Source organism: Diabrotica undecimpunctata, chromosome 2 (genome assembly GCF_040954645.1).
Source record: "Diabrotica undecimpunctata isolate CICGRU chromosome 2, icDiaUnde3, whole genome shotgun sequence".
Lineage (NCBI taxonomy): Eukaryota > Metazoa > Arthropoda > Insecta > Coleoptera > Chrysomelidae > Diabrotica > Diabrotica undecimpunctata.
The window spans coordinates 58,119,518-58,136,097 of NC_092804.1; the positions used below are offsets into that span (position 1 = coordinate 58,119,518).

General features: G+C 33.1%; 1 protein-coding gene across 1 annotated transcript; it reads right to left on the reverse strand.

Annotated features, from left to right (window-relative positions):
• Window positions 1–3,211: 3,211 nt before the first annotated feature.
• LOC140433692 (uncharacterized) lies at window positions 3,212–13,633 on the reverse strand. Its single transcript, XM_072521670.1, has 2 exons — window positions 12,886–13,633; window positions 3,212–3,435 (listed from the first exon to the last, which is right to left on the reverse strand). The coding sequence occupies exons 1-2, from the start codon at window positions 13,631–13,633 to the stop codon at window positions 3,212–3,214; spliced, it is 972 nt and encodes a 323-aa protein (XP_072377771.1).
• Between the last annotated feature and the right edge of the window lie 2,947 nt (window positions 13,634–16,580).

Genomic DNA, 16,580 nt, shown 5'->3' on the forward strand with positions numbered 1-16,580 from the left:
AGAAGAACTGCCAGGTCGAGAGTCTCATTACAGCAGATCTGATAATAAACTTCGGAAGTATTTGGATTCCCATTTATCTGTTGCTAAACTTCACTGAAACTTCTTAGAAAAGAGTCAAAATGAAAAAGTGTAATACGAGATATTCGGGAAAATTTTTACAGAAGAATATAACATATCATTTGGATTCCCAAGAAAAGACATCTGTAAAGAATGCGCTCTATTTCTGACACGTTTACAACAAGCTGAAGTGGCACATGATAAGACATCGACACAAACTCTCAAGGTAGCAAGAGAACTGCACATAAGAAAAGCTGAAGTGTTTCAAAAGAAAATTTCGGAAGAAGCAAAAGCTAATGATCCTTACGTTCTATCAATTTGCTTAGATTATCAAAAAAATTTGCCTGTTCCTGTAACGAATATTACGGACGAATACTATTTGCGTCAGTTGTGGATTCATAATTTGGGAATACGTTGCTTAACGACAGGAAAAGCCAATATGTATATGTATGCAGAACACTTTGCTCAGAAGGGACCAAACGAGGTTATTTCTTGCCTTCAGGACTATATTACGCAAAATCAGAAGCCAGAACAACCTTATTTGAAACTTTTTTGCGACAACTGCTTCAGCCAGAATAAAAATAGATATTTATTTGTCTTTTTGGATCAGCTTTGTTCCAATAATATTTTTGAAGCTATAGAAATCTGGTATCCAATACCCGGTCACAGTATGATGCCAGTCGATCGAGATTTCGCTGTGATTGAAAAACAAAGATTAAAGTACGACAAAGTTGACAACCCTGAAGTTTATGTCAATATGATAAAAGGTTGCAGAAAGAAAAACCCATTTGATGTCGTATTTGTACAGCATTCGCTGAGGTCAAATGGATGTCTGGAAAAAGACGATCGTAGCATAAAAGTGAAAAACTATAAATTATGGTTAGACTCCCATATAAAAAAAACTGTGCCGGGAATTTCGAAAGCTAGACGCATCATATTTTCGCGTAATGAGCAACCACAGCTCAATGCAACCTATTCTGACCCAATGGAACCAATCAAACTTTACAAAGTGGGTCAAAACCGTAAAGTTTGCGGCCAACCCACGCTGGCCTATGCGAATGAATACCTTCAAATTAAACAGTTGAAATTTGACAACGTAATGCATCTTGTCAAACACATTATATCACTGGACACTGAATTCTTTACTCCAACCATGTCTGACAATGGGAGTATAATCCAACAAAATAACCTTGTGAATGAAGAACTTCATCAGGTGCAAGAGGCTGACGCAGTTTATGAATAGCTTTTTTTCCTATCATGTTCTAATATTTTCTGCAAGCATGCTGTGTAATTAATACAATGTTTATGTTCTTACATTTCTTACATTTTGTATGTTCTATGTTCTTACGGTGTCACATAATAAATATTATTTCAGTATAAACGCTATTTTTTATGATATATCTTTAATTTTCCACGAAATAACAAATTGCAACACAAAATATGCCTAAGTCACAAAATATTTAAATTTTTTTTAGAAAATTGCAAAGCTTTATGTTTTGTTTATTCATGAAAGTCGAAGAACCTTTACAAAAAGAATAAATCGCAACACACATTTTGATCATAACATTTTCAGTAATATTTCAAAATCAAAAATAACCTTTCAAACCTTAATATCTCACAATTACCAATTTGTGACTAAGGCACTTTTTGCATTGACCCCTTCAATTACAAAAAAAAATTTATGAAAAAATAGGGTATATTTGAAACCCACTTATGAGTGGAATGTGGAAAGAGAAAACTCTTTTTGCACAATGGCATATTGCATCCAACACATAAAGCTTTTGTACGGATTTCCTTCTTCTTTTGAGAACAACTGAAACATCTTCTTTTACTGCTAGTTTGTTTTGGAAGGTGATCTACAATATTTGTCATAATTTTATGCATTTTTGTGTGCCTACCTGCACGACCAGAGACTCTTCTTTTAATTTTGGCTTTGGATCTCCCCAAACTTATCAACTGCTTAGCTACAGGTACTAAATAATGAAGAAGAGGAACTTTCTTCCTTTTATTCTGAATTTTCGAAAATATTATCCATGAATTGATTACAGATGCCATTAACAGTTTGTAGAAAACTTTAAGCCACCATTTAGTAGATTTTCTGTCTAAATCATAGGTGGTAATCTTTTGATTAGCCAAATCAACCGCTCCCATATATTTATTGTAAAATACTATAGCTTCAGGGCAATCAAAAGTGCAATTTTCGCCTGTTTTTACTTTTCTTTCAATCTGCGATAAAGATCGCGAGTGGCAGTTTGATCAAAGTAAAACTTCTTTAGTGTCCTGCCATATAACTGCCATTACGCCTTTATCACTTACCAATGAATCAGATTCGCCTTTAGATACTTTCTTATCAATAAATTGTGGCGTATTCTTTCTGCGCTTAATGTATGTACCAACGCATGGAAACTCAAGATTATTCATGTAATTAACAGTGTTAAAACAACGATCAATACACAAACATACGTCTTTTGATTGAAGTGTTTGACATAGTGTCGCTAACACACTCTCTCCAAGAGGCCCCTCTAGTGCTGTGATTTTCTTACCGGAGTAGATGTTAAAGTCGAATATGTAACCAGTCATGGAATCGCATCGTTGCCATAATTTGATACCTCTCTTGATTGGTTTGTAAGATATGTATTGTTTGAGAGATGATCGCCCTTTGAATTTTACCATCGTTTTATCAATGGATTGGTAAGAAGATTTAGATTTTGCCTTTTGAAATCGAGTTTTTAAACAGTTTAGATGTCTTCTAAATTGTTGTTTTAGAACAATTTTGAGGTTTTGTTGGGTCAGTATAATACATTTTTGAAAGTAGGAAAGTACATCGATCTCTACCGATAGCATTTTTTATTATACTATTTAACAATGATTCATTGTTGAACCAGTAATGATAAAAACTCGGCACCCTGTTATAGGATATCACAAGAGTGCATCCAAGTAGTATCATAATTTCATACATGTCGGTCTCCTCGCGGTTAAGTTTCAAATTCTTTTTTTTTTTTATAACTTTAAACGTTTATTAGTACTATCAGCAATATGTGTAAATAAGCTTCTAGGAAATAATTTTAGAAACACATCTAGCTCAGAACACTGTCCGTTGAATTCCAAAAGATTGACACCCTATGACAAGGGCCATAGTTCGTAGTTAATACATCTAGATTCGTTCATAATCGCTGCTTATATCTGCTCTTTCAGTACTGCTGTTACCTTCCTCCTCTTCGTCGCTCATTTGAACTCCTCCTTTACTTCCATCTTCGCTGTCTCCAGGAATATAGTCAGACTCATCAGATGCTGAAAAGGGTTCTTCTTCTGAGTCAGTTATATTATTTATAGCTTCTTCTAACTCTTGTTCACTAAGAGGCCGGTTTCGTCTCATATCTGAAAGAGAAAAAGTTTATTACTGATGGGTAATTTTGATCCCATATAAAATTACTGTCGGGAACAAACGATCTCACTAGATTATTGTTTGCTAAAATACCTTACACTGTAATTACTATTTATTATATTTTACTTACTTGTAATAGTATTAACGTCTGCACGCTGTATTCCTTAATTTTAATTAAACTAAGCAACGGGTTCTTGCAATTTCATAAATAATAACTCAGACAGCCATGCACATGTCACAATACATCGATGTTAGCTTAGGAAATTCAATCATGTGATGACACCAGTGTTGCCAATTGACGAGAGTAGACTATAAATTACTGAAATATTTCATTTGTACTTAAAAGCAGTTATATTTATATCCATCAGCACTAACATGAACTAACGACCGGGAACTTAAGTCCCCCGTAGTGGCGAAAGGGTTAATAATTGATATTGAAGTATTTTATATTAAATATTCCATATATCTCAATATTCCAGTCGTCAGAGATTTGACCTCTAAAAATCATACAAACAAGCTGAATTTTGCTGAGAATGTTAATTTTGAGACCACAAAAAAAAGCAAAAAAGTTTACCAATTTTATTTCGATTTTTTATTTTGTCAAAAAATATGAGGCATTTGAAATATGTCTAAAAAACGCATAATCCATCATACGTCATGGGTAAGGTCTTCACGAAGGCAGTATTGAGTAAAGTTTGTACCAGAAGTTGTGTAGATTCTAAAAACGTACATGTGCAATCAAAAAAGAGCAGTTTCAAATGTTTTAGGTCGTTTCTAATGTGAAAGTTTAAATTCAGCGTTTTTTAGGCATATTTCAAATGCCTCACATTTATTGCCAAAACTCAAAACCGAAATTTCATGGGACATGTTTTAAAGATTAGGATCTAAGAATGAAAATTCCATAGTGACCGGTCAACGAAAGTGACAAATTTTATTCATTAAAAAATGGCAAAAATCGCGAAACTCTTATTAATTTAACACCTTTATAAAAACTGACTTTATTTGCACAGCAAAATACAAAACTTTAGTACAAAAGCTGCACTCTTAACCTGTAAATACATTTTAATTTTGGTCGATACCACACTCTGATCAAAAGATATCGAATTTTTACCGTCGAATTGATACAAATTTTATTTAAAATAGATTTTGCGCGCGTAATGGACATTCAAAATCACCGGTCGCTTTAAGCGTTTTTTTCGAGAGAACGATTCGTTCGCTGATATTTACGATTGGTTTTAAAAAATCCACAAAGCTGGCTGTATACCATGTATCACAAAAAGAGGTTTAATTCTTTGTAAGTAGGTATATTTAAAAAACCCTTAGAAGGGCTACATTAAAATAACAAACGTTTTCGGAATTATAATTCCATCATCAGGTTAAAAGCCTAAAATAAGTATGAACCATTTAATTAAAGCCATTTCAATCACGTTTGCTTCAATTAAATGGTTCATACTTATTTTAGGCTTTTAACCTAATAATGGAATTATTATTCCGAAAACGTTTATTTTAATGTAGCCCTCCTAAGGGTTTTTTAAATATACCTTTTTACAAAGAATTAAACCTCTTTTTAATTGGTTTTACTTTTTCAGTGCAACTCTTATATTAATAATATTTTCATAGTACATTTATCACCAAGGATGACTGGAACAAAGACAAGGGCCATAGTTCGTAGTTAATACATCTAGATTCGTTCCTTCGTGGGGATCATTGGGGTATGAGTCAAAAACTGAATGTTACGCTCATTGTCATGCGCTTAAATTTAAAAATGAGTCAGCCAGGATGTGATGCGCGTTAAGATAAGTGAAACTACTAGAAATTAAAACTTGGATTTGTCAGGCATATCACCGCACCATCTAAAACTGAAAGTTGTATACCCAGTAATTTTATTTCGGAATTTGAACCGACCACGTCTGTGCAGTGGCACGAAACTAGGCGAAAATGCCTCTAAAAACAATAAAATCAGCTTAGATTTGGACAAACCATGTTTTTCACACAGACAGTTATACGTCACATATTCTCGGTGGGCAAACCATTCAGATTGTTTATATATATTTTTTTTAATATATATAATATTATATATATATATATATATATTATATATATATATATATATGTATATATATATAGGTATATATATATATATATTATATATATTATATATATATATATATATATATATATATATATATATATATATATATATAGGTATATATATATATATATATATATATATATATTATATATATATATATATATATATATATATATATATATATATATATATATATATATATATATATATATAGTGAAAGGAGTACGACCGTCTAAATTTAAATACACAATGCAAGTGGGATAAAAATCTCACTGTAAATGAGGATATCGGTCAAGGAGAAATAAAAAATGAAAAAACTAACTCAATCTTTTAATAGAAAACGTTTCGTGCAGTATTTCTGAACTTACAGTAAAATACAGTAAAAAATACATTAAGAGCTTTTTTTCTAAATTGATACAAACGTTAAAAAGTCACAAACATGTCACAGTATGTTAACAAGAAAACAATATAATATGATATAATATTTCTATTCTATCGCTGATGTAAAATATAACGAAACTTGAAGCCAGGAGAAAAAGTAACTTGTTTTAATTAGAGCTTAATTACACAATTTAAAAAAAATTATAAAAAAAAGCATGGAAAGTTATCTTTATTATTAAAGACACCAAAGAAATTAAAAAAAGCAACTTTTAACAGATAGGGCTCGACTATTGCGAAAAGAAAAACAAAAATTATTATTGCTTCCTATATATGGAAATCCGACTTCGTATGCAAAATCAACTGGATAAAAAAAATTACTCGTTAAAGCAGGACAGAATAGAAAAGTCAAATTTTTATAAATCTGGATTAAAAAGGAAGGTTGAATATATATAGGTACAGATGACCATTGAACACGAAATTGTGTTGGGGAACCTAGAATTACGTGAATGTTAATGAAATGTAACGTGATATGATTATTTAACTCACCATGAGGTTCCTTTTGGAACAGATTTTACATCGGATGTGATGTGTGAAGATGACTGAAGTTCTCTTTGAAATGAATATAAGGGATTGAGTTTAGAAGTATCGAAATAGATCCGATGGTAACTACTTTTTACTCATAGAGGACAAAAACCGAAAATTCAGGCCATGTCTTGATTGGATTTTTGTGTATCTACATAAGTTAAGGATTATTGCCGAGGTTATCGTTGTCTGTACGTCTGTTCATGGAAGTTTTTTCCCTTAATATGTGACACATTTCAAGTAAGGATCTCATAGAAATTATCCTCAGTTCCTAGAGATTTAATATTCTCAAAGTCGATTTGGTGGTTAAGAGAGATAGAGTGGGTACTAAGAGCACAAGCGTTCTTGTTGCATTTGATATCGCTTTTATGAGATATAACACGCCTAAGAGTTCTTTTTGTTTGGCCAATATACTTCAAATGACAGTCTATGCATGGAATGTTGTATACTGCATTTGATTTCTCCCAAATATCTAAAGGTGTTTTAGTGCGTGAAAAGAGATTTTCAACTGTTTTGCAATTTTTGATGCCTATTTTAGTAGATAGGGGTTTAAACGATTTAGTAAGTTTCTCTGTAACCTGTGGAAAATAGGGTAATGAGCAATATGTAGAAGGAGACTCAGATGTGGATACCTCATCAACGTGGAGTTCATTGTTGTCAAGTATGGTATTATGAAAATCTCCCACATTGGTATAGGTCAGGTCAAGTAAGGACCTTGCAGTGAAAAAAAGATATCTATTAATAAGAAAAGTTGGATAAGAATTCTCAATTAATATAGTTTTGATTAACTAAGTAGCTTGCCTTCGGTATAAAGGATGTGACAACTTATGAGTCCTTAAGGCTAATCCCTGTACGAGGTTGTGTTTGAATCTTTTAGGGTGAAAGGAATAATAATTAAGGAAGCGATTGCTAGCAACGCTCTTTCTAAACCATTTGGTTCTTAGGATGTTGTCAACACCTCGTACAATCAACAATGTCAAGGAACGGAATGGTATTATTTATCTTCATCTCGCATGTGAATTGCAAGTGGGGATTGTATTAATTGAAAACAGAAAGGGTGTGAGTAATTTGTTCAGTGTGTACGGCCAGGATTAAGTCGTCAACATACCTCTTAACAAACGGAATATTGTAATCAAAGTGACTGAGTCTATCTACAATAAGGTCATCCAAGACGAAACCAACCAGAAGGGGAGAAATAGTAGATCCCATTGGGGTTCCAAAAATCTGTAGGTAAAATCTATCATTGAACACCAGATAGTTGGTGTCAAACACCAACTTGATGAGTTCCACGAAAGTTTCTCATCCAAAAGGACAGTGGGGTTGGATTTGATTCCAGTGATTATGTAAAGAGGTAAGCACAACAGGTAACGGTAATTTGGTGAAGGGAGACACTACATCAAAACTTACTACTTGGAACCCTACAGGTAGTTGGAAGTTATTGATAAAATCACTAAACTTGAAGGAGTCTGAGATATTGATATCGTTATTATGATTATATGCTGTTGAAAGTATATTAAAAAAATACTATTTACAAACAGTAAAATCTCGGAGAGATGCCATTGTAATTATTATTGCGGGGTTTGGCTACAACATCCGTGATAAGATTGGATCTTTTTAAATTCGAAATGTGGTTATTGATTCTGGAAGTAAACGTACTAGTGGGATTTCTGGTCAACGGTCGATAATATTGTTCATCATTCAAAAGTAATTGGCTCAGATCCATGTATTGCTCTTTATACATAAGTACAGTGGTATTCCCCTTATTACTTAAAAGTACCAATAGTTCAGGATGGTCTTTTAGAAAAGTTTTAGTTTTAATATAGGCTCGATCAATTTTTGAATGTGAATTTTTTGGAGCATTAGTAAAATTAATAAAAACGTTATTATTTGATGATCTTAATTGGGTGAGATCTGCAGATTCGGAAACTGTAAGAATGTTTTCAACATCAGATAAAAGGTTACAAATTGAATAATCCTTCAGGGTTGGAGATAAATCAAATTTAGGACCAAGAGCTAATAATTTAGCGACATTGGGAGGAAGATCAATTTCAGTAAGATCTTTTAACCATTTCTGTTGATATTTAATTTTAGAAAAAGGGGTGATGCCCAGATTAGCAATCTTTTTTTGGAGTGTCTTGAGAGATTTATTGAAGGTAAATTGAAATTGTCTGTGGAGTTTAAGGTCGAAATTGTTAATGATATGAACAGGAAATGAATTCCTGAGTTAGGCAGTAAGAGATTGGATTTGTTGAGTGATGGTTTTAATATCATGATGTACAGAGTGTATAGACATGTTATGAAGGCGAACTCTCACCTGAGTTTCGAAATTGTCCATTCTGAGTCTAACTGAACCTCTGGTAGCTCTGAAAGTGGTGTTGACCAAATGTTGTACAAATCTAGAAAAAGCTCTTAATGTGTTTTTTACTGTATTTTTATTGTAATTTTTAAATGTATGTTCGAACACCTAAACCTATGCATTTGACATTGTTTGACATCTATATACCTATGACTTTACAATCATTAGAACTGAAGAAGTGTAGAAATACTGCACGAAACGTTTTCTATTAAAAGATTGAAATAGTTTTTTCATTTTTTATTTCTCCTTGACCGATATCCTCATTTACAGTGAGATTTTTATCCCACTTGCATTGTGTATTTATTATATATATATATATATATATATATATAAATATATATATATATATATATATATATTTATATTTATTATATATATATATATATATATATATATAAATATATATATATATATATATATATATTTATATATATATATATATATATATATAAATATAATTTCAATCGGTTTAATCGAAAAGATTATACTACCTATGTTCGTCCGTCTAAAGATCTGCTCTACTGCCAAGGATCGATCACACCGTAAACCGATAATCTCAACGGAAATAAGGGCTCGTGCTATAATCGTAGCGAACTACGGTTGCCTAGTTGTTGTCACGGCCTTAGAGGCGTTCAGGCATAATCCCATGGATGGTAGCATCGCACCATTACCTGCTCGAGTAAGCTTCGAGTCAACCAAATGTCCGAAGCTGCGATTCCTTTCGTACTGAGCAGGATTACTCTCGCAATGAGTCATCAGTAGGGTAAAACTAACCTGTCACGACGGATTAAACCCAGCTCATGTTCCCTGTCTATGTGTGAACAATCAAATGCTTGGTGAATTCTACTTCGCAATGATAGGAAGAGCCGATATCAAAGGACCAAAAAACGACGTCGCTATAAACGCTTTACCGATACAAGCCAGGTATTCCTGTGGTAACTTTTCTGACTCCTCTTTTGAAAACTCTTTAAGCCAGAAAGATCGATAGACCGTACTTTCGCACTCCATATGCATACCGTACATTAGGCAGGATCAAACCAGCTCAAACTCCCCGCCTAGCAGTGTCGTCGAATCGAATCAGGTTGAAGGTAAGTTGATGCTAGAAACGAAGCACACTAACGCTAGCCGGGTATCCGAACGGCAAGCTTTACTGGAACCACGAACAACGCATTGATACATCATTTCGTGCCCTTAGCTGAAGAATAACGTGACAGTCGCCACCTCATGAGCGAACGACGCTTTACTTACCGAGTAACTAAAGAAACGATAAAGACGAACCACAAAAATCATCGTACACTCGATTGCTTTTCGAGATTGAAAGTGATTTTTTTTAATTGAGATAATTTAAGATAAAAAAAATGTATCACAGCGCTCCATTCCTTTTTTCAGTTATAGACCATATTCCCAAATACTTACAATAAGCCAGTTATTTTTTATGTAACTACGAAAACTAGAAATAATTTATATGACTAATATGGTTACATATTGTGGGAAATTGAAAAAATTATTTTACGTGTTTGAATGTTTTCCATAAAACGTACAGACTACCAATTTATTGAGGCTAATCTGTACTAATTTTCCACACTGTATGTACATATTTAACATGACAGACATTATGTTAAAATTAAATAAATAGAAATGTCTTGATCAATATTGTTCTTAGAAATAATTTTTCAAGTGAAACTAATATGTAATCAAAACAAACAGATCCATTATTTTCCCATTACGGTCTTGAGAAAATTGTTTACAAATTACATTTCATATTGCAATTTTGACAATAATCTAAGCAAATAGGAACTATTAAATCGTCAACATCATAGTCTGTAATTGCACAATTTATCAATTATCTACTTTAAAGTTATAATTTAATAATATTTCGATAAAAAAACTGCATGTTGCATTGAGATAATAATAAAGATCTATATAGAAACAATTTTTATACAGTTTCTTAAGTTTTCGGTTATTTTCTGATTTATTATAGAAATAACTGCACGTGGTTTAATTAGATAATTACTTATTTACTTAAGAATTTTTCAGAAGTTTTTATTAATGTAAAAATTAAATTATGTCGTACTAATTAAAACATTATTAATTACTTAAAGACGTATTTGTGATTTTTATATTCTTTAACTTCTCATATATTAGGTAGAACTTTTAAACACGAGTGAGTTTACACCATTATGCGTTTCTCGCTTCCTAGACTCCATCTATTCATATTTCTCCAATTATCATTTTAGAGGTGTCTTGTTCTCATGGCATCTTCCTCTACTTTATTCCAATTATGATTCGGTCTCCCTCTACTACTTCGATGAGCTGGCTAGAATTTCCATATTTTCAGAGGCCATCTATCTTCTGGCATTCCCCTTAAGTGGTTGTACAGTTGCGTCTTTTTGCTTCTATGTTATCTATTATATCTATATCAACCTCAGATCTAGCTCTTATTTCTTCATGAGAGTCCAACTTAGTTAATCTGCAACTTCAACGCCAAAAATCCATTATGAGTGCTTTTAATCTGTTTTTATGTTTTTTTGTAATCTTGCAAACATCCGATCCGTATATCACAATGCTCTCTACAATACTCTTATAAAGTCGTCTTTTAACTCCCATTTTGGAGTTTCTATTCCACAATACCAGTGCAGTTGTCAAATTACAACTTTTCCGAGTAATGTCCTATATCTAAAGTCCTCGTCGCTGTCCCCGTTTCTGAAATGAATGATCAAAGATATTTGCATTTGTAGCTAGCTTTTACTAATGATCGGTTTTCCATTATCTAGTTTCTACTGTTTCCCTCTACTACTAAATATTCCATTTCATCAAAATTTATTTCCAGGCCCCATTTGAGATGTTATTCATTAAGTTTTTTTACCATGTAGCGCTTTCGTCGTCACCTGCTAGAATAACCTCATCGTCTGTAAAAATAGGGCTATATATATATATATATATATATATATATATATATATATATATATATATATATATATATATATATATTTATATATATATATATATATATATATATATTTATATATATATATATATATATATATATATATATATATATATATATATATATATATATATATATATATATATGTTCGGAAAGATTTCCGCGGTTAGTACAATTAAACTTAGAGCTAAGATTAATATTATTATAAAAATTAATATTAAACTCACCAGTCTTCCGGGTTGAACCGCGTCGATATCCATTTTGCCGAGCTTTCGACATCCTCTCTGATGTCTTCTTCAGGGCTTCCGAGGTCTCAGTCTCCCGAGCCCCCAGACACTACTACACTCACTAGTCACTTCTAGTTCACTCACTAGTTCACTACTACAGTAGTGTACTAGTGTAGTAGTGAACTAGTGAGTGAACTAGAAGTGACTAGTGAGTGTAGTAGTGTCTGGGGGCTCGGGAGACTGAGACCTCGGAAGCCCTGAAGAAGACATCAGAGAGGATGTCGAAAGCTCGGCAAAATGGATATCGACGCGGTTCAACCCGGAAGACTGGTGAGTTTAATATTAATTTTTATAATAATATTAATCTTAGCTCTAAGTTTAATATATATATATATATATATATATATATATATATATATATATATATATATATATATATATATATATATAGTACAGGACCAGGGGATTTTCCATTTTTCAGGGATTTGGTTATTTCTTCCATCTCTGATTTACTTATTTGTAATGGTGATGAATTTATACGTATACCTATCGTGTTGTCTTCCATGTTAGCAAATTCTGGTCTTTGTTCTGTTAGTAATTTTTTGAAATATTCTTCCCATTTTTCTGTTGTTATTGGTGATATAACGTCTTTTTTCTTATTATTTCTTATACTTTTAATCAATCTCCAACTCTCTGTGCTTCTTCTACCTCCTATGTAGGTGTTGATCTTTTGGCAGTTCTGTTCCCATGATTCGTTCTTTTTTTGAGTGATCTTTTTTCTTACTTTGGCTTGTGCTTCTTTGTAAATTGTTTTATCGTTTTCTGTTTTTGTTGTTAAGAATAATTGGTATTTCCGACGTTTATCTTTAATTTCCTTCTCTATTTCTTCATCCCACCAGTATGGTTTTATTCCTTTATGATTTTCGTCACATTTCCCCAGTGCTTCTTCTGCTGCTAAATGAATCGCCCTTTTGATGTGTTCTTCGGTATTTTCGAAATTACCCATTTCTAATTTCTGGTCTAATCGTTTTTTATACAGTAGCTTTACACTCTCATGGTTTAAACTGTCTAGGTTGTAGCGTACTTGTTTTATTAACTGATTTGACTCGATGTGCTCTTTTTCTTTTTCGTACCTGTTTGGAAGTATCGTTTTAACTTTTAGCAAATGATGATCGGTGCCACATGATGGCCCTCTGGCTACTCGAACATCTTGTATTTTAATTTTAGTTCTCTGTCTTACAATGCTATAATCTATTATAGATTTCAGATTTCTGGTCTGTTGTATCCACGTGTATTTGTGTATATCGCGATGTGGATAAAATCCATTTAATATTTTTAAGTTATTTTGGGTGCATGTTGTTATTAATCTGGTTCCATTATCATTTCTGGTATTTTCACCGTGTGTTCCTACCACTTTGTTGTTCAATTTCCATCCAACTCTGCTGTTGAAGTCTCCTAGAAGTATGATCTCCCTAGATGTTCCTACTTTTATAATTTCATCGTTCAGTTGTTCGAAAAATGTATCTTTACTGTTGACCAATGCGTCCTCATTAATTCCATATACACCTAGTATGGCTATTCTGCTTCCTTTTATCGTGATGTTCATTTACGCTTCCCATTTATTGCTTCCCAAGAGGTAATATGTCTTCTTAAAGTTTTGCGAATAACAATAGCAACACCTTGTTGTGCTCTTTGGTCTTTAGTTACTCCACTATAGAACAGGTCATAGTAACCCCACTTTTCAGAACCCATACCTTTCTTTTTAGTTTCTGTAAGTACCGCGATATCTATCTCTGCATTTTTGAGTTCTGACATGATTTCTGGTGTTTTTCGGGAGATACCTTGTACATTCCATGTACAAAAATTCATTAACCGTTTTCTTTGCTGTTTTCGTCTACTGTGTTTCCAATCTTTTGTTCCGAGGCTTTGGTTAGGCTTCTTAACATTTTACGTGTTTTATGAGTACCGAGGAGTTGGCCCGGTGCCTCAACCCCCAACCTGGAGGGCCAGGGATTTTACATCAGAGTATCCTTCTCCTATGCGAGTTGCTTCCACTACAGCTAGAGAGTCTCACCTACCGTTCGATTTTAAACAAGCCCTAAAATCGGGGGCTGCCACTTCCGTCCTCCAGACCGTTGTGAAGACCTTCTTCTCCACCCTGAATGCCGTTGTGGACTTCATCCGTAACCCTGGACAAGGGACCCTTAGCAGGTACTAGTTTCCCGGGTCAGGAAACACCTGGAATCTGCGGAAGGCAAGGATTGATTCACTTTCCCTGATAGGACTATCCAAAAGGAGTTCCTACCCGCTACCTACCTGTTTTGTATATTCCGCCTTTTATTTCTTTTCCCGATAGTTTTTTTATTTCTCCATATTGTTTCATTCAGCTCTGTTTGCTCTATTCACTTGATCTTTCATTTCTGTTTTGAGCTTTCCGTAGTGGTCCAGTCGTCAGAGATTTGACCTCTAAAAATCGTAGGAACAAATGAATTTTGCTGAGAATATCAATTTTCGGACCCAAAAAAATATGCAAAGAAGTTGGCCACTCTCGGCTTCTCCCTAAAACTCACCTCGCATGGGAGAAAATCGATTTACCAAAGATCTGCCCGCCGCGCCATAGAAAAAAATGTTTCAAATAAAAAATGTAGCTGAAATAATTTCGTACAAAAATGTTTATTACAACTTTTTGTGTAGAGAACCCTTCTCCCAGAAACAACGCTTGAAGAGACCGGCGATGTTGAATGTCATTTAAACGCGCGAAATCAATTTTAAATAAAATTTGTATCAAGTCGACGGTAAAAATTCGATACCTTTCGATCAGAGACAAAAATCAAAATGTCTTTTAAAGGTAAAGAGTGCAGCTTTTGTATGTAATTTTTGTATGTGGTCCCAAATAAAGTTGGTTTCTATAAATTTATTCAATAAATAAACATTGAGATATCTTTGACATTTTTTACGGTTCTCATAAGATCAATAAAATGTATCACTTTCATTGACCAGTCATTATGGAATCTTCATTATTAGACCCCTAATCTTTGAAACCTATAGTATGAAATTTTGATTTTATTACACTTTTATACTTGTTATACTTTTATATAACTTCGGGTCTACGTACGTCATTCTGTTTTTTTGTTTTAACATTTTACAATACCTACTAACCAACCCCAACGATACCATTATCATTGGCTTGTTGTCTAACCATCTGGTTACTACAATTCTATCTGAAGAGATAATTTGTTTCGTTGATCCTCTCTTGTTTTTAAAAAATTACATCAGTTAGAGGTATAATATATATAGAACGAGCTGCACAAAATAGTGGTCTTAAACTCAATCAGACCAAATCAAAATATATGCAGGTAAATAAAAAAGCAGAAATAAGGCAGCCACAAAATATAACAATAGAAGAATACAACATAGAGGGGGTAAAAAACTTTATATACTTGGGATCCCTAGTCACGTCTGATAATAACGTTACGGAGGAAGTGAAGAGGCAAATATTTATTGCAAATAAATGTTACCATGGCTTAATTAGACACCTAAGATCAGATAACGTCGCAAGAAAGACAAAATGCCAAATATTTAAAACCCTAATAAGACCGGTACTCACATATGGCTCAGAAACCTGGACACTCACTAAAAGAGAGGAAACGTTGTAAGCCACCTTCGAAAGAAAAATCTTGCGACACATATATAAGGGCACAAAAGAAAACGGAATATGGCGAAGACGATACAACTCTGAACTATACAAAATATACCAGGATCCGGATATTATAACATTCATTAAAACAGGACGGCTGCGTTGGATAGGACATGTAGAAAGAATGGAACAAGGCGAAATACCAAACAAAATATTCAAACAGATGCCAGTAGGAAAAAGAACAAGAGGAAGACCGAAACTGAGATACTTAGAACAAATAGAAAATGATATAACAACCTTAAAAATAAAAAACTGGAGAAAAAAAGCACGAAACAGATCAGAATGGAGAAGAATCCTGGAACAGGCCAAGACCCAAAAAGGGTTGTCGAGCCAGTGATGATGATGATGACATCAGTTAGAGGTGTTTTAGAAAATCTATTGATCCTAGCAGCACCAGCAACAAACATTTGGTTGAGAATTTGTAAAAGATAATAGCTCGTAAAATAATTGTCACAGGACAATGCATGCTTATTAGGTTCAAGTCCTTTTGATAATTGCAATATGATAACTGCACCCTATCCACATTTCAAATTAGAAGATTCTATTGTGATACTACCTTGATAGATTCGAAAATTGAAAATCAATCCACTTTCACCACCTAATAAATACAGTTTTACTCCCCATGGATTGGGTTTATTTGTGATGTATTGCTTTATAGACAATCTCCCTTTAAAGGGCACGATTTGTTCGTCTATGCAACCATTTGTTTCTATTTTTAGTTATCTACGTCTCTTTAAGACTGATTCAAAAACTGATCGAACTTTCCACATTTTGTCAAAATACATTCGTATTTAACGAAATTTTCAAATAAACTTTCGGGAAAATATATTAGAAAATATGTAAATGGATATATCAA